This window comes from Zingiber officinale, unplaced genomic scaffold (genome assembly GCF_018446385.1).
Source record: "Zingiber officinale cultivar Zhangliang unplaced genomic scaffold, Zo_v1.1 ctg26, whole genome shotgun sequence".
NCBI lineage: Eukaryota > Viridiplantae > Streptophyta > Magnoliopsida > Zingiberales > Zingiberaceae > Zingiber > Zingiber officinale.
Window position 1 is genome coordinate 20,827 of NW_024589927.1, and position 24,259 is coordinate 45,085.

A 24,259-nucleotide genomic window follows, 5' to 3' on the forward strand; every position below is an offset into this window, starting at 1 on the left:
GAACATGGCCCAAACCTAAGCACTTTTGGCCCATGCCTAACATTTTCTCGGTATTAAGCTCCTGTAACGAATATCAAACCTTTCTGAAGACAAGACAAGGTGTGTATTAACAGTTTTGCAGTATATTTAACTACCGTAAAGCTTGTCCTGATGCATCAATTTAACTATTAAAGGCATGAATATATGATTCAGAGCCTCCATTCCAAGCACAGCTCAGCACCTCTGTCCTCTGTGCACACGAGCTCACGATCATATAGTCTGCAAAGATCAATTTCATTAGGTAGAAACATGAATAATTAGAGACAGAATCTGTAAACAAACAATCCGCCTTAGCTGGCCTGTCTCCCCACCAGAAATCAATCTTATAGGAAGGAGATTAGTCTGCAGAACCTGCAATAGTTTATACTGGTTTCGTTTGCTCGGACTGTATAAATGGACAAGAGATTGCCGAAGCATGCAATTGCCATATACCTCTCGATCGAGTCGAAGGAGAAATGAGTAGCTGCAAGGGAGGAACTCTCTTTGCCTTGGCCATCGACAGTGAGGGTGGAAGATGTTCAGGGAGAAGGCCTATGCCGAAGCGGGGGCAGATCAAGACTCGAATAGCCATGGCAGCCATGGCCTCCATCGCGTCTGTCCTCTGGAGGGCCATCCACTGCAGCCACATCCTGGTCAGAAATCCATTTTAAGGGAAGCGTGCACTGAATCGATCTTAATTTGCTTAGTTGTTGGAACAAAAATGTGAAGGATCTCGGATAGATTTTGTGTGTGCATATATCCATACAATTTACTTGGAGCTTTCTTGTATACGAGCAGCTGCATTGCACAATTTAAAACGAGTGAAATGAAATGAGATGAAATGAAATGGCATGCTTTGAAATATTATAATAGAATTACGAACGCGAGCCGGTCCGAGGCGTGTTTATAAAGACGGGACCACCCGTACGATCACAGGCGTAGAGGCGAACAATGTAGCGAGCACATCATGTGCGCCGCGCGCCGCGGTGGCCGGTGGGGCGAGCAGTGCAGGCCACCCAGCCAAGGCACGCCCGCGTCAGCCTCACGCCCTAGTGGAGCGCCCCGAGAACGATCGGGCAAGCAATCGTGGCGTGCGCGATCCGTGCCTGGTCCATGGCTTGAATCGTGTCGAAGTTAGGCAAAGCAGAGGCGAACAAACAACGACGAGGCCATGGCCACCGAAAGCAGCGCCACCAGCATCGCAGAAAGGGTCGCGAAGCCAGATCCCATACCGCACTCCGGACGAGCACTTCGCGCCTTCTACGGTCAGAGCCTCCCGCGGTGAATCGTACCGAGCGCGCTTCTTTATGGTCCTTGTTAATCCACCGCCCGACGGTGGAACTGGAATCCGGGCCGACCCCGGCGCGCTGGGAATGGCGCTCCCCGGATTCGTGGGCTCCCTGCCGGATGACGGCACCAAGAAGATCCGGAAGCCCTACACTATCACCAAGTCTAGGGAGAGCTGGACGGAGCAGGAGCACGACAAATTCCTAGAAGCGCTCCAGCTGTGAGTTCACTAATCTGTAGTTGGTCGCTTCTTCTTCTTCTTCTTCTTGTGATATGATTTTTTCCCCATTTATTTTAGAGGAAAAAATTCTTCCATTATCTTCTCGTAAAGCTTTTCGTGAATGTGTTGGTTTAGTTAATGTATTAGGTGTCTCTACTTTGATATGTAGCAGTGCACAAGGGAAAGCAAGCATTCGGTGTCACTCTGAATACTGAATAAATTGTATAAAATAAACTTAAATGATGCTGAATCCCAGCTCCTAGATAATTTCTATTTTTTATTTTTTTTTGTTTTGGAGATGCAAAGAATACAGTTTAAGCACTCAGACAATTTCTAGTTCTTTTGAAGATATATATACGATAATCCTTAGCAAATGATCTTCTGTTAGGAGCTATTTTAGATTGTTAATGATGCCTATTTCTCTTCTGTGCAGTGTCTCATTGGATCGTCTCCATAAAGGGATATGTAGACACTTAAAATCTTTAGAGCTGATTGGTGATGCTGAAGTTAATTGTTTGAGTGTAGCTGATGGAAAATAATAAGAGTTGTCAAACATCATTCTAAGAATCCTGGATGTGTGAACTAAGGAATAATAATAATGTATAGGGAGTAATAATATTAACAATCACTCACTGCCGAAATAACATCCCAATTTGCAATAGTATTGTGGATCTATTTTTAAAAATAGGCATACAAGAAAGATATAGAGGGCTTTCATGAATACTGTTTAAACTTCCTGGAGAAGTTTAATCATTTTTGTAAAATTTTAAAATTAATATATATGAAATGATTTAACTGCACAAAATTCTGGTTACAACTTTAGCACATAATATACGCCTTAATCTGCATCTAGTCATTTAAAGCTTATAGCTGAGTAAAGGGCAACCTGCTCTTGGAGTCATGATCTCATCTTTCACAGGAAATACAACCTATGTGATTGCTAGTGTAGGATCTTTTACTTGTATCATAACATGAAGGTAATATCTATGACTTCTTTCTGTGCCTTTCTGGTTCTTGCAGTTTCAATCGTGACTGGAAAAAAATAGAAGCATTTGTTGGCTCAAAGACAGTTATCCAGGTAATTTAGATGACAATTTTGTGGGAGTAATGTAGTTGAATGTGTTGATCAATTATTAGATCTAAAAAAATGTATATGCTGCTAGTAAATTAATGTTAAGCTTGAAAATGTTACAATGCAGCATAGATAGCTTGAATACATTGTTGAGTGTGGATGTATTAAGTTCTATGTTGGGCCAAAAATGAGAACAAGAATCAGCACTTTAAAAAAAATTCTTCCCCATGATTTCCTGTTTTTCTATATACGTGTTTCTACTTCACCTTTTCTTTTACTCATAATTTGTTTTCATTAGAATATGTAGGGGAACTTGTATGCAGGGTTATGCTTCCTTGTAGACAGACTACAATTTTTGGACAGTGTAAAGACTTATAAATTGCAAATTCTATGGATGTTCAGAAATTCCTATGAAATATTGGTTTCAAAATTTTCTACAGTAGATTATCTTATGTTCTTAGCAACCTTGTAATTATCATAAACTTTATATGATCAATTCAAGTGATTTTCCCATAATATATTTATAGCATTTTCATCTGTAGATGTAGTGTTCAATTGCTTTGTTTCATCTCAGGTATTTCAAGTTAGCCATATTTTCTTGCAATTTGTTAGCTTAGATTAGAAGCTATATATGCAGATAAGAAGTCACGCACAGAAGTACTTCTTAAAGGTCCAAAAGAATGGAACTGTTGCTCATGTACCACCACCTCGGCCCAAGCGTAAAGCAGCTTGTCCATATCCACAAAAGACATCTAAGAATGGTTAGAGACATTACTATGTTTTTGCGAATTTTTTTATGGGGAGATACTTTGATATTGTATTACTAAACATTGCAGCTCCTCAAATAGCTCAACCAAAACCATTTCAAGTTACATATTTGCATGAACAAAGCTATGTCTATGGGACCAAGTCATCGTCCTTGCTCAGGAACTCTTGCAATGGTGCACACTTCTCTTCCTAGGCACAGCGGTCCCTCTTAATTCTTCTATGCATCGCATCTAAAAACTAGTTGTCTTTTTTGTTCTTGTTTTCTTACAAATAACACAATAGATAATGGTTTATTGATAGTGTCTAAAGTCTTATTAATATTTTAATCAAGGCTCTTGATATGTAGAAGGTGCACAACCAGGAGTTATTGTAGTTGAGAATTGCTGTTTGAGCAGTATTGAAAGCCCTTGTGCATCCCAAGCAAGCTGTGAAAAATGCAAGCAAGGAAACCAAATAGCATTACTTCAGGGTGAGTAATTTTATGCATGAATTAGATAATTGGGTTGAACTTTGTGAAGTTTGCTGAGTGTGTTTTTTTAATAATTATTTAGAGATGGTTCTATGTAAACTTCATCCAACTTAGTCCTCCAAGGTCTTAGCTTTTAAATTTATCAAAATTTTACTCTCCTTGAGAAAACTTTCTAATCCCACACGGGGATAAGGTTAGTTTTCTAAAAGTGGTACATGAACTACAGATCCTCAATCACAATTAATGATAGTGATAGCTGAAACTGTTAATTTTGAAATTTCCATAGGTTTCACTATAGTCTTGAGCATTATTGGTACTATTTGGGGGTGGCTTACATGTTTCTTATTCTTCCATGAAACTTGATGGCAATGTCAATAGCAATGCTCAAACCGATTTAGTTTTTTTTTATTTTGTAGAGTTTTCATTGGTCTTCCTTTGCCTTTACTAGAGATTTGTACTCATCTTACCAAAATAGTATTGTATAAACCTTTTAAACTGTATATTGAATAGGTGGAAAGAACGAATGTTATTAGATGAATTCATAAATATAATTTGAACTGTATTCAGGATGGGTCAAGTTGATTATAAATTGCTTTGAGTCTTTATGATTTCACGATATCAAATTATAAACCTTGACTTTTAACTAAACTTTTTATCTTTCTATATGAAGCCATGCCAGATTTTGTTCAGGTATACAACTTCTTAGGCAGTGTTTTTGATCCAAGTACAAGATGCCATTTACAGAAGCTAAAGGAGATGGATCCTGTTGATGTTGAAACAGTATGCCTCTATGTATGATTAATTATTCTTTGTTGCATGAAGGACTGCTTAATTTTTCTTTATTGTGTGAAGGACTTCAGTATCCAATATATGTATTTATCATCACGAAGACTGTTACCTAGTTTGAATCCAACAGTGGCTTCAAACATGTCCATATCTGGGAGTCTATGATTAAGTAAACTGCAGAAAGTAATATAATTTGTTTTTGTCACTGCATTTCCTTGCAAATCTAATAGGTTAATGCATGTATTTCCATATATCAAAATTAATTGCCTAATTACCCTTTAGTCTTTTCTTTGAAGAATGGGATTATTATGAAATTAATCTTTTATTGTATTTAACTGCAAGTTTGTAGTTTCCTTTGTAGCAAAATGTGATTACGCTCACCCCAAGCGTCCCTCACATCTTGTCCCTAGGTTATGTGAAGGGTGAGATGGTTTTTTTTTCCCCCAAGGGCATGCGTCCGTTGGAAATTGACCCCTTCCCACATTATAGCAAAGTTGTCATTCTTTAGCCAACTGGACATCCCGTAGGGACAAGTTTGTAGCTTCTTGCATTTATTGATAGTTGACTTGCACCATTTGCAAATAGGGATGGTATGTAGAAGCAAGTCGAGGGATGACAGTTTTGGTATACCATTAAAGATTATTATTGAAGCTATAAATGATGTACGAGCAAAGTTGCAAATCTATGGCAATAAACCGGAAATAACCCTAAAAGTTAATCATCACTAGCCTTCTAAATGGAGAGGTTGATCAGCTTTTACATGAGGTTCAATCACATTTGACACTTGTCCTCCGTGTGGTGCATATCTAGCTTAAAGATACCTCTCTCGATCAAAGTTCATATTTTTATTTTGTTTGGTCGAACTGTTAGACTCACCAACACATGATATGGAATAATGACCTCTTAGACAAGCACAGACTAGCAGTCATCTTTACTTTTCTGTACCTTGTCAGTTTGATTAGCTTTTCTAACAATCGTTCAATATTTCTATGGAATTTGTTTGCCATAATCAGAAAAGTTATCTCATGATCTTAAACTTATTAAAAAAGGTAGATCCACTACCTTATCGGCCCTCCTAGTGCCGCCATTACGCCAGAGATACTATGTGTCCACCGTCTGCGCTACACCTTGGGACGATCTTAAACTTATTAAAACTTTGAAAAGAGATGAAGGGGCCATGCCATGCATATACATTAAGAAGTGTTATTGATCCATAGAATCTTCAATAATCAATGAAGAAATTGCATGTTAAGGCTCCATTTGTTTCTGGAAAAATGTCAGCTGCTAAACATTTTCTGCATTTTCCAGTGTTAGATAGCAGAAGGCTACGGTAAAATAAAAATGATTTCTGTGAAATCATGTCTTAGGAAAATGACTTTTCCTCTTGTAAAGCGAAGGCCATTTTCTGGCATTATTCTTTATGAGATCATACAATTTAATAGTAAAATAACGTCTTGTCTAAAATAATGACTATAATGATATTTAATTTCTAAAACATTTATAAAAAGAATATGGAACATGATCATAAATATTTAATGTTGGGTGGGAATAAATAATAATAACTTTTTTGCATAACAAAAAAAAAAGATGATAATAATTTGTAAAATATTATAAAATAAAATAATATTGAAATATTTTACACAGCATGCAATGATTCACCTCTAGTAATATTTAAATGTTTTAAATTACTTTTAACTTTTAACTTCGTCAAGCCAATGTTAACTTTTTAACTATAATTTAATCAATTTCATAATGATATATAGTTTAACTAAAAGTGATAAAAAAATAAAGAAATAATGAAATACAAGTAATATAATTGTTAAAATACTTATTTATTAAAAAGAGTATAATAAATCAATTATAAATATTATCTTACTAACAAAGTAATTTTAATTATTAAATAATGCTATAAAAAATTGTTAAAATATAGTATAGTTATTAATGATAAAGTAAAACATATATATTATGTAAATGTTGGTATTAATAAATAATTAATATTAAGTAAAATATTCTAAAATTAAACTTTATAATTAAATAACAATGCAACAAATTATGTTAATATTATAAAATTATTTCATTATGAATATAATAATAAATAAAATGGTATAAATATTATAATTTTGTTAATAGAAGATTAATAGTACTAGTAAATAATGCACTAATAATAATATTGTAATAATTATTGAATATTTTTAATAAAAGTTTAGTAATTATGATAAATAATGTCATAATAAAATGGTAATAAATTTTAAAATATTAAATTAAAATACAAAATAGTATCAAGAATATTTATTTTCTAAATAAACATAAAACTGTCAATATGGAGTGTAGCTTTTCTGTTGCATTTCTCATATTTGCAAACAAACACCAGTAGTTGTTTTAAGTTGTTTGCAGTCAAACTAGGATACTGGAGAACATTTTATTTGAAAGTGTTCTTCTCTGGAAGTATTTTACATTAAGTAAATGGAGTCTAAATATTTTTTATGTTACAATCACTTTTTTTTGGTGCAAATACTGTAATGTTAATTCTGTAAAATCTGCTTTCCACATGCTTTTTTTTTAATCTGGGAAATTATATTGTTGTTTAGTAGCTTCTTTGGTGTCCTTCATTTTAGATATGCACTAATTGATCTTCATTTCAAAAGAAAAAAAATAATAAAGGCTCTTCACTTTTTTTACTCAAAATTTTGATATGCATTCCTCTAATTTGTTATAGGAAGGGCTAACCACTTCAATTGTTTTCTAGGCTTTATTGTTAATGAGGAATCTGTCCATCAATTTGACTAGCCCTGATTTTGAAGATCATGTAAGTATCTTCCATTATTTGTCAAGTACAACTGCCACGACTTGGTTGCATGCTTGCATCGAATGTATCATTTTTGTAGGGTAGTTTGTTCATACATGATTGGCTGTGACTACACGCGTTCTTGTTCAATTTAGTATTTGATTTTATGTTAGAGCATTGATTGTAGCATTTCCATTTGCCCATGTCACAATGCTGCACCGGTTAGAATATAGTTATTTAGGCTGAATTATTGACCACTATTTATTGATCAAATTATGAATGAATGGTGGTCCTGTTTCCCCTGCTCTTTTGGTATCTTTAATTGTGCTTATTTATTTAATTTATTTGGGGCCATACGACTTGGGATGTGACCAGTATTTACAGGTCCATACTAATCCAAATCATGTAAGATAATAAAAATGCATAAAACATGGTTGGGAGTGATAATAACCACTCGCTTTAAGAAAACCAAGATTCTAGTTACAGAGTCTCAAACACCTACCTTCACGTGGGACTCTAATTATAGAATTGACACCAAATAAGTGAGAGAAAGGTTGAGTATATGCTAATGGTTGTTTCAAGTCATTAGTGGTAGTAATGTTATAATACTGGGCTTATTGTTTGGTTTCCTTGCATGGAAGTTGTTGATTTGCTTAATGTATAAGTCTGTAGACAAATTAGAACAAGTAGCAATAAACTTGTGGCTTGACCTGAAACAGTAATTCAGAAAATTGTATTTGGGTTGGTGAAATCACTGTACTGCTACAATACAGCGTAGCTGTTTAATCTTAGCCTTTGAAATTGATGTCCCCATCTAGTCCCAAGTCATCTCTGTCTTTGTATTGCAACCTGCGTGACAATTCTTAAATCATAAAAACAATCCCAATATCGACTCTCCTTGAACACTTTGGTACTTTGGCTGGCATCAGACCTCTTCAATGTCGTAAAGATATATTTGTTTGCTACAAACACCTTACGGGTGACTGAAATTACTTGCATCTCTTTTATTTTCTGGAGTTTCTGATTTACGTTTGCTGTATCCACAATTTTCGGTTTTCTTTTGCATGTATATATCTATAATCTCATAAGCTCGTGAACTATCTTATATCAACACATCTGGAGACATTACACTGGATGAAGTTAGGATCTATAGCATAATCAACCTAGCATTTGCTCCATTAGATTTCTATCACTGTCATGAACTTAAAAAGTTCGATTCATGCAGATGAAGTTACTGGCCGGGTATGGCTCTCAAGTGTCGGAACCTAAACCTGTCAGCGCTGACAAGCTACTACTTGCTAATTAACATTCAACTACTGTTTGTACCTGCAAGATTAATCATGTCATTTACACGTTTCTATCACATTAGTTCTTGATTTGTTTGCAAGCCTCGTCTGAGTACGGCCTTAGCTGGTCTGTCTCCCTCAGTAGCTAGCAAGCAAATATCACAGCTAAAGCCTATACAGAATTGCGTACGATCGGACCAATCCTGAGGTTGCAGAATGCCAAGTGCGAATCTCCTTGTCGGATCATTCCCCACCCACCACGTCCACTGCCAGGAGGACACACTCAACTAAACCCATTTCATGCATTATAGTCTCTGCAAAATAGATTCACATCACTTCCCTATTCATTCCTTTAACTGAAACAAGTATTCTCTGCGTGTGATCGACACATTGGCTTGTAAGAAATCCTTCGAACAGTTAAATTTCTTCAGAGAATGTAAATTGAGTATGACATTAGGCTCGCCGGGGAGCTGCAAGTCTCGGGGCGGTGGCTCTGTGGAGGAGCTTCGGAGTGTGCTCGTAGCCGGCGAACACTTCCTCCCATATCTCCGCAAAGGCCTGGAGGATGGTGGTGTGGTGCTGCGGCGCGTTGAGCGTGAGCAACCGGCGGAGAAGCTCCTGTAGCTCCTCGCCGTCGACGATCTCTTTCTCCACGATCATCTGCAGCATCGACCTCCGAAACTCACCCAGCGGGTCCTTTGTCTCCCTCACCACAGCCACGCTTTCCTCCTCCACCCGCCGCCCGCCGCCCTCACTGAAGCTACGCTTATGCTGCCGCTTCCGCTGCGGCGGCGGCGGCGTGCACTGCGCCCAGGACGCCACGTCCTGCTCTAGCTCGCCGAGCTGGCGGAGTAGGCCGGAGACGCTCGGCGTGCTGGCGGAGCTCTCCACCACCTTGATCTCTGGATCCCAGTAGGAGGAGGTGGAGGGCGAGGTCATCGTGAGAGTCTCCCCCGACGACGTCGCCTCACGCGCCCTCTGCTGTGCCGGAGCTGCCGCCGCCGCTGCAATCGTAGATTTCGCGTCGGAGCTCGACGACGAGACCGCCACCGATTTGGAGTTCCGGCAGCCGCATCCGGCTAGGCCGATGAAGGAGCTGCTCCTCCTCCGCTGCGCGCTCATACTCTTCTCCTTCAACGCAAAACTACTTGGCGCTGCATATTGCAACTCATCAACGTTGAATTCACATCAACAAACAGAAGGAGAAAAGCCCCAAATTTAGCAATTCAGCGTACAATAGTAGCGAAGAACTCTTTGAACGGCATTCAACTGTTCCCTCCGATCCGTCGGACAATTTATGCCGCGGACAGCGATCGATCGATCGATCTCCCTCCTTTGCTACGCCCTCGTGGTTCTAATCATCGCCCTCCTCAAAGCATGGCACTCCACGATGATGAGCTGCCCCGCATTGCCGCTTAAATGGGGCTCGGAAACGAGTAGGCTCGCGACATGTCAAGGAGAAAGTCTCTGATAATCGTCACGGACACGATTATCTAAATATACCTTCTGAGCTTAGAAATTACTTGTTTCATAATTAAATCTTCGAGCATGGATAAATAAAAAAAATTAGAAAGGAAAAAAAAAACACTACAGCTAAGATGTGCATGATGATGGGCTGCCGTCCTCGCACGGGAATAAAATAAAACAGCCATTATTAAAAAAAAAATCCCAAGATTTTCTCAGAGACGTTTGGTTCTCTCCTAGAAATCGAAATGGGAATGAGTATCATAATATTATAGAATAGAAATGAGTATGAACTTGGGTATCATTCTTAAAAATGATATTTAGTTAGTTAAATATTTTCAATCGGAATGAACCTAAATTTTCTTTTTCACCCTTACAGGAAAATAAGAGAAAAAATTAGATGGGAGAGAAAGTTGAATGTGAGAGAAACATATGATGAGAGAAAATGATGAGTGAGAAAGTGTGATGAGAGAGAAAGTGTGTTGGGAAAAAATAAAGAGAGAGAAAGGAGAGAGAGCATGATAGGAGAGATTGAGAAGAGAAAAAGTATGATGAGAGAGAAAGAGTGATGGGAAAAAATGAAGAGAGAGAAAGTATTATGAGCGAAAATGAAAGAGTGAGGAGAGAGAAAGTATGATGAGAGAGAAAGTGGGTTGAGAGAGAAAGAGTGATGGAAAAAATGAATAGAGAGAAAGTATTATGAGAGAAAATGAGCGACTGAGGAGACAGAAAGAGTGATGGAAAAAATGAAGAGAGAGAAAGTATTATGAGAGAAAATGAAAAAGTAAGGAGAGAGAAAGTATGATGAGAGTGAAAGAATGATGGGAAAAAATGAAGAGAGAGAAAATGCGAGACTGGGAGAGAGAAAATATGATGAGAGAGAAAGTGTGCTTAGAGAAAAAATGTGATTAGAGAAAATAAAGAGAGAGAAAGTGTGATGAGAGAGAAAGTATGATGAAAAAATAAATAGAAAATGTGTAATGGGAGAGAAAGTGTGATAGAAGAGAATGAAGAGAGAGAAAATAAGGAGAGAGAGTATATGATGGGAGAGAATATAGAGAGAGAATGAGGAGAGAGAACGTATCTTGAGAGAGAAAATGAGATGATAAAATAAGGAGAGAGAAAATATGATGAGAGAGAGTGTGAAATTTAAAAAAATTGAACAAATATACTAAGGGTATTTTTGTCTAAAACTTAATTCACAATCTTATTCCATCAAAACACAAGGGAGGGGGTGAGTTTCATCCATACCCAAATTTTTGAGTTTCATTCCAAAATCTTGATTCCATTCTCATTATTCAAACATAAAATTTAGGAATAAATCCATTTCCTCGTTCCCAAACCATTCTCAGTTTTTACTTTTTATCATCAAAATATTGAAAAGTATTCTAATGCTGTGTGACTCAGTTAGCGACCACAGTTCGTGAGAGGAGACGGCTTGTTTCAGTTGCCAATTGGAATTAAATGCATGTAGGTAAAGGCTTCAGTTGGGGCGTCCAATCAGATTTCTAATCTGTCCTCTTCTGCGTTTGCTGTATGAAGTTTGTTTTAACTGTTAATATCAGGCGCAAATCGACATTTTTAAGAGAGATTGCTCAGGTAGAGCAGAGCAACGAGGGCCATTCTCAAGTTAGATTCTGTAGTTGAAATCAGAATTCCTGTTCTCAGAGGCTATCGACCATTAAGATCCTGCAATCAACTGTTTCACACATAATTTCTGTTAAAGTGAGAAGAAATCTTCAACAACGACCTTAAAACGTAAACTCTAGTTAATGATGTTGGTGAAAAAAAATTCTCAAGGCTTGAGATTTTGTTTGCAAATCTGAATCGGTATATATAATAGTTGTTATGAGTGAGAAAGGTGACAAAGTGGGACAATTTTGAGAGGAAATGAGTGTGACATGGAATGTGTTTGTCTGTAATCATCCCAACTCAATTGAGCTGGAGTCTCCCACTCTGCTTTAATTCAGATCCCATCACAGATCCAAGGATTTGGAGTCTTGGACATATTCATAACCAACCAAAAGAAAAAGAAAACAATTATCATTTAAATAAAATATACATGTGCTTCAGCTGTCCTCACACATCAGATTATTTTGTACATAATAAATCAACCTTATTCCTTGAAATATTTCGGATCCAAATGGCTCCATTCTATGCAATGTTTGAAAAGAAGACAGAATTAGGCTGTTTAACTAGAGTTTGTCCAGTTCAATTAGTGGATTTGACTAGTTCAATTAGTGAAAACAAAGAAGAGAGATACGATTAGTGAAAGACTTTTTAGGCCTTCAAAGAGAGCTTTGTGGTTCTTTAGGTTGATGTTTAACGAAAGAGAGAATGGTTGGATAAGTCATGATGTGATGCTCTCGCCTAGCTTATTCATCTTTCTTGGACCTCAACATTAAAAAATTGAGATGAATTATGCTTTGGCTTCCCCAGAAATGCCGACCAATATCTAATTGAAAAGGCCTTGATGGTCTAGTTGGTCGAGTATCTTGAGAATTAAATAGTTTGCAAAAGAGAAGAGAGAGACAATTAGAATTGAGTTGATTGCTTAAATATATTTCTTTAGTTTACTCGATCAATAAATATATTTTAAGAAGATGGAAGTGAAATATGCAAGCCAGTTCATTTGGGGAACTTTTCATTTGGTTATAAAGAAACAAAACAACTATATATCAAGGCGAAAGTTTTATTGAGAAGCACAAGAAAATCCAACAGAATCAGTCGATTTACATTTACGGCATCACGGCATCTAGCTATAAATGTAACCGCAAAACCATTTGGTTTCTAAGTGCTAGTTTCAGTCTTCCAGACTATATCTTTGAGGCCCGAAGAGAAGTTCTTGTAAAACTGCATTGAAATGATCATTGTGATTATACATGGGAATGAAGTGAAAGAGAATGCAATTTTAGTTTTTGGCATACCTTGTGAAATTCCAATGTATCGCCGCCAGTTTTACGAAGCTCGACCATGTGAAGAGAAGGAGCTACCTCAAAAACCTGGAGGATAATTATGTTAGGATTCAGTAGGTATGAAGTACATTTTCCCCCTCTCTTTTTGGAATTATTTTTTAAAAGAAAAAAAATACGTACCTATGAAATAAATGATCAGTTTACAGGTTAAGAGATGCACACATTTGCAGCAAATGTGTGTATTTATTATGGATCAATTAATCCAGAGAATGTATGGTTCGAGCATTAATGTAGCTTAGAAGAAATCTGTTGCATGTACGAATTAACTCAATGCAATGTTATGTATTCATTGTTAATTTTGACCTATCACACGTGTACATAACAAAACCTTGAACTTGGGGCTAAACCAATCCTAATAATTTCTAAAACCTCTTAGAATCCATTACCATACAAATTCATGAAGGATGGTACTGCAATTGATCTTGATTAAAGGCAACTAAAGGATGGTGAGAACTTAAAAGTATTTTACTTCTCTTGATAAATAAAAAAAATCTTCTCTTGCCCATGGATATAGGACTTGATTTGGCTGAATTAAGTTAAATTCTTTGTGGTATCATCAATGATTAGGATCTCAAATTCCCAACAGACAGAACGCCAATAGTTAAATGAACAAAGAGAGGCTAATAAATTTACTTACCTCTGTCGCTACAGATAGGTGCCCTTTTCGTCCAGACTTATCACCTTGTAATTTCATCTTGACAGAAGAAAAGTAGCAATCAGCTAGCTCAGAATACAGTTGCATCAATGTAAAGTAGACATCATAGTTCATTATGTGAACTTACCTTGTAATTGTGCTTGCGCACTTTGAAACCAAGGGGTTTAGCAGCCTCCTCTAGCTTAGATAAGATTTCATTTGGAGGATGCTGAGAAGTGAAGCGTGTTTCTCTTTTGACTAGACCCTGTATACAACAAGGAGATATTGTTATCCTTCGATAAGCAGCACAACTGCAGGTGAAACAAATTGTAAAATGATAGTGGCAAGTTTAATTAAGGACTACCATATAGAATGATTTAATGCAATTCAATTGCCTATCGACCCAAGAGATATCTTCCAGTTCAGTCGAAAAGGAGATACTAAAATTACACACCAATCTCTCTTGAAAAACATTAGATGAGGCACCAAATCCATGGCTAGAAGATTCCATAACTTCGTTTACTTAAAAAATGGATCCATTTGGCTGCTTTTGCAATAAAATCAAAGAAAAAAATGTCCAACAAACATATGGCAAGCAATAGGCTCAGTAGAATGTACCATCTGCTTTTCAAACAAATTTCCCAGATTGAAACCTTGTGATCTAGAAATGAGTTCGAAGGCATTCATTGACTCTGGCTTTTCTTTCTTTTCTGTTACAAGATGTGCCTGACATACATAACACAATAAACCAAAAAATGTAATTGTGAGTAATCATTATTGGATTTATCTGCATTTTGACATCAGAAATTAACAAACTGCTTGCAAAGAGGTGTCAATGGCTGTGCCCGGGCCAAGCATGCATCTGACTGGGCCCATGGATGCCTGGACAAGCATAAATTGCACTACAGAAAATTAGTTACATTGTGGGTGGCTCGACATGCATGACATGCCAGGTGTCAAACCAACTAATCTTCTTTTCTTAGCTAAAGTCGGCGTCATTGCACACCTAACTCAACATATCAACCTCTTTGACAGCTCTACTTATACTAGCAAACATACTCATTTATGTTTAGTAATTACCTCTGAGTTATTGAAGACGGCATCAATATCATCAAGGCTCACATCTTCACCACGTTCAAAAGATGGTGGCTTATATCCTTTCTTGAACCATTCGTCTGCTAAAATTTCTGGAATTGTTATTCTCTGTGATAAAAGAGCAAGGTGATATTAAGTTTCAAAGCCAAAAAAAAGTTTGCATTTACATACTAGTAGTCACTGTAACTTCTCAATTTGGTGGTTGAAAAACAAAGGAAAGTAATACAATCAAAACTTACAGTTAGAGGATTTGGATCTAGAATACGAGCAATAAGTTTCTTTGCACCAGACGAGAACCAAGCTGGGAATGAATAATCTGCCTTAGAGATCTGTGGTTTAGGTGAATTAAGATGATACTCAGAAATAGGGAAATATGGACTTATTGATAAGAAAAACAATGATGCATCTACTGATATAACATTTACCTTTTTATACAAATTCATGATGTTCGGCTCATCAAAGGGCAAGTATCCAGCCATTAGAACAAATAGTATTACACCACATGACCATACATCTGAGGTTGTACCATTATAGCCTTTATCATTGAGGACCTGAAACCATTAGCAGATTCCAGTTGTTTACTGTAACAAAGCTGCAAAATGTGATCAATGAAAGAAGACAAATTTAAAGATAAACCTCAGGTGCGACGTAGTTAGGAGTTCCACATGTAGTATGCAATAATCCATCCTCCTAACCAACCAAACAGATATAGGATTACATAACATTGGAGTAAATCAAGTGAAAAGAACTAAGTTGGATAAACAAGTCAATCCATGGGAATTCCTGGTAAACCAGGATCTGTTGGTTCAAGACATACATAAAATCCTGGTTTACCAACAAAATCACTTACCCGTATTTGTGGGGCAAATGCACTTAAACCAAAGTCAGAAACTTTAAGTACACCGAAAGAATCTAAAATCAAGTTCTCTGGCTGCAAATCAATCAAGTTTCATTAATTTTGGCTGAAGAACCAAGAAACACGTTTTCAAGAAATCCAGTATATGGCATATCCTAATCATTTGTTCTTAAATGAAAATTAGTGTATATGAGCAGACCTTTAGGTCTCTGTGGTATACACCTCTACTATGACAGTAGTCCACGGCATTGATTAGTTGCTGAAAGTATCTCCTTGCTTCGTCTTCTTTTAATTTTCCATGGTTGACCTAGATATAAGAAATTTGATCTGTCAATAATAAGAAGATAACTGACTTCCTATTGAAATACATCTACTTAAAACTTTTAGTTGTTCCAATATTGTAGTCTCAACAATGTATCTGAAATGAAAATGTGAATTATGTTGTTAATCTGCAATACTGCATCTAACTTTCGGGACTATGGCAAACATTTGATATAAAAAAATCCTTACTATTTTGTCAAAAAGCTCGCCTCCATCAACTAATTCAAGAACAATGTATATCTTTGTCTTGCTAGCTATAACCTGGGAAATTAAGGTGACAATCAATACTCTCAAGATACAAATCCATTCACTTTACACAAAGTTGTTGCAGTTTCTGAAACAAGGCCATGAAATATATCAATATTTTCAGGAAAAATAAATAGATTCAGTGGATCCAAGTACATTTATTTTTAATAAAAATAAATAACTATCTACAAATATTAGATAGTCTCACACTAGTGCAATTTTTTACAATTTTTTTTTTTAAAAAAATAAAATGTAACAGATGTGCTTTCAGAATATTAAGAGACATGGACTAGATATATCTGGTTCTTCTTGGTGGAGCTGAATCTTTATTTCATCCAAGATATAAAGCATAGACATTCACATTTTTTGCATGACATTTGTTGATTATGTATAAAAGATCACTACTAGATATATACAAACAGATAAGTGTATGGGCGGTTACCTAAACTTAGAGGTGTAAATGCATCTAACAACATCTTAATGGCTTCATACACGTCAGTATGTAAATGTAATCAGCTAAAATTGTAAAGGATATATGGTCAAGGGTTGGTCTGCCTTTGAATGAATGATGATGCTAAAAGCAAGTTGGTTGCTCCACGTATAGATGTGTGTATCTGATCAAGCCTACTTCACCTATCATGATGATCCTAGACTCAGATTCATATATAACAGAAATATGAACCAAATGTACCACTAAATTATCTCCTCAAAAACACTGCACGAGTTATCTAAAATTTGAAGTTGATAGCAAATATCACAAAGATAATAATTTAACCATTATTTACACTATGTTTTAAAAATAATGTGGTTACAATAACCATTAAATATCATCCAAATGATCCATAAACTATGTATGTGGCGTGTTTTCATGGTTCTATTAGTTGCCGATGTCATGCAAGACTATGGATTGATTGCTAAATTGGACTAGTAACAAAACCTCGAAGTTTAGTTAAATGATAAATCAGTTATATGCGGCACTTTATTGTGGATTAGAGCAACTTGGACATGGCACATGCCTATATTAATTGTTGTTTTTATTAGAACATGAATACCAATGTGTGACTTTAACCCACAACAACAGTAATCATATTTAATTCTAATACTTTTAATACTCACCCTGAAGTCGGAGAAAAAGTGCAAACTATGGACAAGTAGCTATATACACAAGAAAGTTCTGACAAGCAAAACATGCAACTGACACATGACCATGACGAAAGTTAAAACATAATAATCAGATAGGTGAAACCAAATCTTTGATAGAGCATGCAACCAATGATTACTTCTACCTTTGATCAACACATTGATAAAGAGAGTATAAATAAATAACAGATAAAGTGAAACCAGCATGAAGATAGATATTGGGTCAAATCTCTTAAGTGAACTTTTCTCAAAGTGATGCATACCATAGCACGCTACACCCAATAGACTCAGAGAAAATGGAAAATGCAAGCACTCATGGATCCTAGAGGAAAGATGGATAGCACAACTCAACCCTTTGTTGTAAGTAGCAAATTGAGAAAAAGGCATTTCCTATGTTTAGGTCTTCACTGGAAATATATACTATAGATCATCCTTTGTTGTAAATAGTAAATTAAGAATAGGACATTTTTTATGTTCAGGTCTTCACCAGAGATGTATAGCACAATACCATACTGAAAACAATAGACTTTCTTCAGAAGAGTGCAAGAAGAAACCATACTATTTGTGTCTTCACCGACTCATGTGGCCAAATGGCACATGCAAACAAAATAGAGAATGTGCTCAAGCAGCCTTTCACGCTTCCATTGTGAAAGGGAAAGCTGCTGGGAAGAAGCAAGAAATATGAGGGAAGAAGATACCAAAAGAGAAAGTAGTAGATGTTTACAAATTTGGATAGAAAAAAAAACTAGAAAGCACAAAAAAAGCAACATGAAAAGTAATTTAAGGAAGGAACATGCTAAGGAACTCTCTCTCAGGATGCAACCTGAAGTAGACAAGATTTAGCAGGAAGAAAACCAATAAATTATGTGCAATATAATAAAACATTCTCATAACCAATTTAGATGGCCCATCATGCATACATGAGAAAAGGACTACTAATAAAAATCCATGCTCGGTAATCCAACTGGGTTTTTGGAATTCCCCTTGAGACGAATTTATCTAGAAGAGGGGAATCCCCCTGCCCCATCACCCCCTGGAGCTTTGACCCCTTTTCCTATCAAGCTACAAACCAAGAAGGCTCCTTGTACCAAGAAAAGTAGCCTTAAACAAATAGAAGGAAAAAAAGAAGGTTGCTTCACCCAAAAACTTCTTGACCAACTGCATATTGACAATTTGTTATCAGAAATCAATGGTTTCGTCCCCCATTCCAGTGGGTGTATAGAAGGTCAAGCAAGCCCTTGACCAAAGTGAAATTTGCTTAGCTTGGTTCAGTATGCAAACAACTTACTGTGGATTAATTTTCCATATTAACTGCACCCGTCTACAGAGATGTTTCATTAGAAAAACATCATGTAAACCATTTTCTTGGTGATGGATCTAGGACTATGAACTCACTTGAAAATGAGTCCTAGAACTATTTTCTTTAAAGACTTTTTTGTCTGCTGATTTGATGGGAATCCCTATTTCATAGGAAATAAACATTTAAGTATATTTGAATGTGAAGGTTCAGAATACAAGATCCAAGCTAGGACCTAATGCTATCCATCTACAAATCTAGAGCACACAGAAGGATAGCTTAAAGTCATCAAACATTATAAACAGCAATCAGCTTCAAGTCACAAAGAAGTTAAAAGCAATACTTTACAAGAACACTGAAAAGATACCAAATGCAAGCCAACTTTTCAAGATTATATTCTAAGAGTCCATATAATCTATATTTGAGATACCTCATGAATTTGGACAACATTTGGATGCTTAATCAGCTTCATGGTAGATATCTCTCTTTTTATCTGAATTGAAAAATGTAAGAAATATCAGGTCCTAAATACAAATTAGCTTTCTTATAAGTTTAGGGCAAAAGAATTATTTTGACATTTTGTTTGAAAAAAATAGTAATTCTTTTTCAGTCGCATAAAGCCATAGACGAGGTTAAACAGCAACAATGAATCGATTTTTTCCATTTGCTAAGACAAATTAGACATGACCAACATGGAAATGAAGAACAAAAAATGAATACACAATCAAACCGAGAACTAGTATGAAATTCATATTTTGCAGGGTCGCAATCAACCATCCCATATTCGCGGTTCTATTTCTTCTCACGTTCACAAATTCAGCCAGAGGCAGCAAAGACTTCCAATTGATCGAAGGAAAACGGTTACCGCGCCAAAATGCCACTTAGAAAACGGTTTTATAGATGTATAAAGTTTAAACTTCAATCTCCCATAAACACCAAAAACACCGATAATAAGATAACAAGACCCCCGCAATTCATCGCACGAGAAGAAAGGAAAGTTCAAACATAAGAACGAAACAAAGAATTGCGCAAAAGCCTTTTTTTTTTTTTTTTTTTTTTGAAATTCTCGTTCAAAATATAGGAGGGAAGAAGAAACAGTAAAGCCAGGGGAGACTGAGCAGAAACCTGCTCGACCATCTTGTGGCGGAGGACATGCTGCTTGTCGAGGATCTTGATGGCGACGCTGTCGCCGGTCTGCACGTTGCGGGCGTACTTGACCTTGGCAAAGCTTCCCTCGCCGAGGGTCCGCCCGAGCTCGTACTTCCCCACCCTCGTCCGCGTCGCTATCCCTCCTCCTCCTCCTCCTCCTCCGACGCCGCAGCCTCCGTTGCTCATCTTTCTTCCTTCTCTTTTGGTTTGCTCTTCTTCCTCCGGTACTCTACCTATCAATGGCGTGGAAGGATGGCTCTATAAATATCCGCGTGCTTAATTTAACAAAGGAAGAAGAGGAGGAGGAGGAAGAAGAAGAGGGTTCGGAGGTTAAACCACAAAGGAAGGAATTTTGGGAAGTGTTCCGGGTGGGACCCACCGACCCCACCAATAATTTACCCGCCGCGTTTATTGATTGGTGGGTCCACATCATTTCTTCTTGTACGCGTGACACAGCTCCGACTTCCTTACCTTGCCCTCCTCTTTTAAAATTTCATTAATGCCCGTCTAAATAAATAAATTAAAAAAAAGGGCGCCGTTAGTTAAGATCGCCCCTCGTTTTTAAAACATTAAAACTTCTCTTATTTTTTAAAATATTGTTATTTTAATATTATTATAATAGACAATTAAATTTAATTAAAATCATTTCAAAATAATTAAAATAATAATTATTAATTAACTATTACAATATACAATCATTAAATTTGATTTTAATTTTATAAATAATTTCAATCCAGATTAATACTGACCTTGCTAAAAAAATATATAAAAGTGTATTGTATGTAGTATTTTTTTTATTAAATTAAATTTGAAAGCTAATTTAATTTTATATGTTATAAACAAGGGATGCTATTTTAATATTTTAAAATGAGGAGACGTATTCATGATTCTGATAATTAAGGAAGTCTTTTTGATTTTTATATAACCATTCAAATAGAACATAGTCAATTATAGCCTATTAAATATAAGCCATGCACGTAGTATAATAATTATTTTTAATTATTGGAGTACAGTAAAAAAATCATAGACAAAAATTATAATAACGCCCAGCTTTATTTTTTTTAAATCATAAAAATGACATTTCTTACATATATTTACTTAATAGTAAAAAAAACATGTTAGTTCCGGTCATCGTCTCCTTCGTAATCACCATAAAAATTAAAAACAACGGTTCAAAAAAATATATAAAATTTAAGTGAAAAAATTAGTGAATCATTATCTCTAATCCAACCACTAAGTATTACAATTTATTTTAACCCATCACCGCCCCTCCCTTTTTGTCACTATCAGGTGTCTCATTTTACTAAATGCTATAGGGAAAATATTACAAAATATGGAATAACAAATTTTTTTTTTCCGATCCCATTTTACTTACCTGCGTAAAATATAATTAACAATGTATATTCTTATAAATATTTTCTTTTATATTTTTATTTGTTGGTATATTTCATAAATAATTAGGGGTGGATCAGGTGAAGTCAAAGTCTAAGATAAGTTGATAGACAAAGTTGAAGTGACAATCAAGATTAGAATATAAATAGATGGTCAAGTCATTCATATCGAGAATCAACTCCTCATTCCTCAATGCTAAGGTATTTAGTATGGAGTCGATTAGCTTCAGAGTTGGTCGGACTTAAGGGTCTCAGTGCTTCATACCTCAGTGCCAAGACACATCAAATAAACCTAGTTAGCTCCCGCAACGGTTAGACATACAATACAACTCTCAGTATATATTCGATCGGCTCAAGGGTCGGTCGGGCCTACAGGTCATATCTCCTTATCTCTCAACATTAATATAGGGTATAGTTCTCTATCCTTCAGTATATGGTCGGTTGCCCTGAGAGCCGATCGGATTTACAAGACATAGTTATCTATTCTGTAGCACTGAAATAACTCTCAGCATATGGTCGGTTGGCTCCAGACCTGATCGGGCTTTCAAGACTATGGTTGGTCGATCACAATGCCGGTCAGGTTTACAAGGCTCAATGCCCCCACTTATATATAAGGCTAATGTATGAGGTAATTCTCAGTACAAACTTGGTCGATCTAAGAATCGATCGTACTTAAAAGACTTAGTTCCCCATTTCTATTGTCAGTCTCTCATTATACAGCCGATCAGCTATTAAGTCAGTCGAACTACCTCCAGTGGACAACATTGTCAGAGAACTACAACAATACGTCAGAGAATAACATATACTTGTCAAAGAATATTTTGCTGCTATAATATATACGTATTATAAAGCCTTCCTCGAAGGGTGACTATACATCTTCTATTACCTGATATTCTAATAGCATATTCTCTTAGTTGTCTCATTAATGTCAAAAGTTATAAGAAGTGATTCATATACTGATAATGAACGATTACTCGGAGGATGACTGCACATCTTTCAGATTGTATATCTTCCATCACTATACATATTCTGGCACCGAATATTTCCTGTTGTCTCATTATTGTGGAGGTTATGAGAGCCAACATAAAAGGGGTTATCACCATTGGTCAAGTACGCAAAAAAAAACATTCTCACGCTTTACATTGCACGCACGTATGTATTATTCATCTTTTTCTCCACTTTTCGCTTGACTACCGTATTGACTTGAGCGTCGAAGAGTTTGCGTCAGGACCCCCTCCTTGGTTCTCGTTCTAACATTTCCTTTGCTCTCTTGGCGGTGTGCTAAGGAAGGAATGCCCTGAATGAGTGCTAGGCGTCATTTTCTTCTCCATTCTAGAGTTTTCTCTTAGTTAATAATAAAGTTACCTTCCCAACACGCTATTTCCATCTCTTTCAGATGATTAATCATCTATATTTTTTTTTATTAATCTAGATATCTAAACTTAATTCAACTAGTGTAGCAATCTATATATGGAAAGTTCATGATCTAAATTATTAAATTTTAAAAATAAAATATATAATAATAAACGGATGAACTAAATCATAAGATACAAAGTAAAGAAGTTAAATTAAAATTGAATCGAGTTTGAACTAAATTCAACGAGTAAATATGGAGATAAGTGTTATGTTGATTCAAATTGGAATTGATTTGAAGTTGAGTTATGACCGAATTAAGTTTAATGTTTAAACGAGTTCGAACAATTTAAAAAGAATTAGGATATTTTTGACGAAACCTTTCATTTTTTTCTCTCCCTCTTCTCCCTATACATGTTACATCCTAATTGTACTGTATGTCACCCCTTTGCTTATTCCTTTCTTTTATTTTTTTTCCTCTTCTTCCTCGTTTGCTTCTTCTCCTTCTTTTCTCCAACGTTAGTAAATCTATAATTTTTTTCTCTCCTCTTTTGAAGCACAAGAACTTTTTTCTTCTCCTTTCTCTTTTCCAGCAAGCAACAAATGTAGCACTAGTTGATGTCCTCTTCTAGCAACAAGATCAAGTAGCCATCAACCCGCTATCTTCTTCCTCTTCTAGTATTTTTTAGGATTTTATTGGTACAACAAAATAGTCATCTCTTATCTTACCTTGCTCTCTTTGTGTTATTGCCGAACTTACAAAAACTAGTCAAGATTGTCAACAAAGAAAGTAAAATTCTCTTTTTTTTTATTTTTTCATCTTTATTTTATCTTTTCTATTTTTTTTAAAAAATAATGATCTTCTAAATTATAAATTATTCCTTCCTTGTTTCATGCTTCATTATCTAATAATAAATTTGCACGAACGAACGAACAAACAGCGTTAGGTTGGGAGAGTAAAAAAATTCAAAAGGAAATAGAAAGGGCAAAATAGTACATTTACGACGAGCTAGTCAAAAAGTTGCAGAACAAACAAAGATTCCGTGCGACAGTAACACGTCCGTATCCGCTGCGTCCGCTTCCAACGTCGAAAGGGACGCCGAGCGAATGGCGCATCCATCTGCTCATCTTATCCGGCGGGCCCGGGCTGGCAAACGGATGCGAAATCCAACACGTTCGTTGGCGGTGGCTGCGGCGGCGGCGGCGGCTTCATTGCCACCGCCCGAACTCTCTCTCCTTCAATTATTTGCTTGGCGTTGCGTTTCGATCAGAGATGCAAACTCAGATACTTCAACAAAAACATTGATTGTTTCATGCCTTTTCGGCACACAGCTGATGTCGATGGCACCGCACAGAAACAATACGAGCAAAGACAGTCGAAGCAATTGGTTTAGTCTACAAAACGAATCAAAGTACAATTATACTCTCTGCATCTTACAGTTGATTCGTTTTGCTGTTTTGTTATGATATTATGGGCCTATCGATGGGCTCGATTGCTCTGTCGTGATACGGCCCAATTAACATCACCCAGTTTAGTTTAACTCTCGTCCAATGTTCATTTAATAACCTAATAAATGACCTTGAGCTCTGTACATGAAAGCTTGAAAACATTCGTTACTTTCCTTTGTAAGGTTGTTCTTTTTGAGA

At 36.2% G+C, this 24,259-nt stretch overlaps 3 protein-coding genes across 7 annotated transcripts; 1 reads left to right on the plus strand and 2 right to left on the minus strand.

Moving 5' to 3' along the window:
* Positions 1-902: 902 nt before the first annotated feature.
* On the plus strand, positions 903-8,935 carry LOC122037339 (protein REVEILLE 6-like). 5 transcript variants are annotated; one of them, XM_042596776.1, is made up of 8 exons: positions 903-1,525; positions 2,546-2,603; positions 3,235-3,358; positions 3,434-3,538; positions 3,712-3,834; positions 4,505-4,626; positions 7,367-7,426; positions 8,631-8,935. In XM_042596776.1, the coding sequence occupies exons 1-8, from the start codon at positions 1,326-1,328 to the stop codon at positions 8,709-8,711; spliced, it is 873 nt and encodes a 290-aa protein (XP_042452710.1). In that variant the 5' UTR covers positions 903-1,325; the 3' UTR covers positions 8,712-8,935. The 5 variants fall into 5 exon arrangements, with proteins under 5 accessions (XP_042452710.1, XP_042452713.1, XP_042452709.1 ...); XM_042596779.1 differs by having other exon boundaries at positions 4,505-4,614; XM_042596775.1 differs by lacking the exon at positions 8,631-8,935 and having other exon boundaries at positions 7,367-7,665.
* A 78-nt stretch (positions 8,936-9,013) lies between these two features.
* On the minus strand, positions 9,014-10,080 carry LOC122037341 (transcription repressor OFP8-like). The gene is made up of 2 exons (XM_042596780.1): positions 9,927-10,080; positions 9,014-9,845 (listed from the first exon to the last, which is right to left on the minus strand). Exon 2 carries the CDS (start codon positions 9,811-9,813, stop codon positions 9,145-9,147), a length of 669 nt encoding a protein of 222 aa, XP_042452714.1. The 5' UTR covers positions 9,814-9,845; positions 9,927-10,080; the 3' UTR covers positions 9,014-9,144.
* A 2,747-nt stretch (positions 10,081-12,827) lies between these two features.
* On the minus strand, positions 12,828-20,224 carry LOC122037338 (CBL-interacting protein kinase 9-like). The gene is made up of 14 exons (XM_042596774.1): positions 19,845-20,224; positions 19,150-19,212; positions 16,226-16,297; positions 15,915-16,022; positions 15,710-15,790; positions 15,496-15,549; positions 15,285-15,410; positions 15,099-15,188; positions 14,845-14,967; positions 14,383-14,490; positions 13,913-14,029; positions 13,768-13,824; positions 13,083-13,157; positions 12,828-13,008 (listed from the first exon to the last, which is right to left on the minus strand). The coding sequence occupies exons 1-14, from the start codon at positions 20,052-20,054 to the stop codon at positions 12,946-12,948; spliced, it is 1,347 nt and encodes a 448-aa protein (XP_042452708.1). The 5' UTR covers positions 20,055-20,224; the 3' UTR covers positions 12,828-12,945.
* Between the last annotated feature and the right edge of the window lie 4,035 nt (positions 20,225-24,259).

What these genes read in the sequence shown, in the direction of transcription:
- LOC122037338 (XM_042596774.1), bottom strand. Translation starts at nt 20,054, where the DNA reads ATGAGCAACGGAGGCTGCGGCGTCGGAGGAGGAGGAGGAGGAGGAGGG. An exon ending in CCGTCTTCAATAACTCAGAG is followed by an intron (nt 14,491 to 14,844) that starts GTAATTACTAAA and finishes TATGTATGTCAG; the next exon opens with GCACATCTTGTAACAGAAAA. An exon ending in ACCTATCTGTAGCGACAGAG is followed by an intron (nt 13,158 to 13,767) that starts GTAAGTAAATTT and finishes ATTATCCTCCAG; the next exon opens with GTTTTTGAGGTAGCTCCTTC.
- LOC122037341 (XM_042596780.1), bottom strand. Translation starts at nt 9,813, where the DNA reads ATGAGCGCGCAGCGGAGGAGGAGCAGCTCCTTCATCGGCCTAGCCGGA.
- LOC122037339 (XM_042596775.1), top strand. Translation starts at nt 1,326, where the DNA reads ATGGTCCTTGTTAATCCACCGCCCGACGGTGGAACTGGAATCCGGGCC. An exon ending in CCAAATAGCATTACTTCAGG is followed by an intron (nt 3,835 to 4,504) that starts GTGAGTAATTTT and finishes TTCTATATGAAG; the next exon opens with CCATGCCAGATTTTGTTCAG. An exon ending in TTGAAACAGTATGCCTCTAT is followed by an intron (nt 4,627 to 7,366) that starts GTATGATTAATT and finishes ATTGTTTTCTAG; the next exon opens with GCTTTATTGTTAATGAGGAA.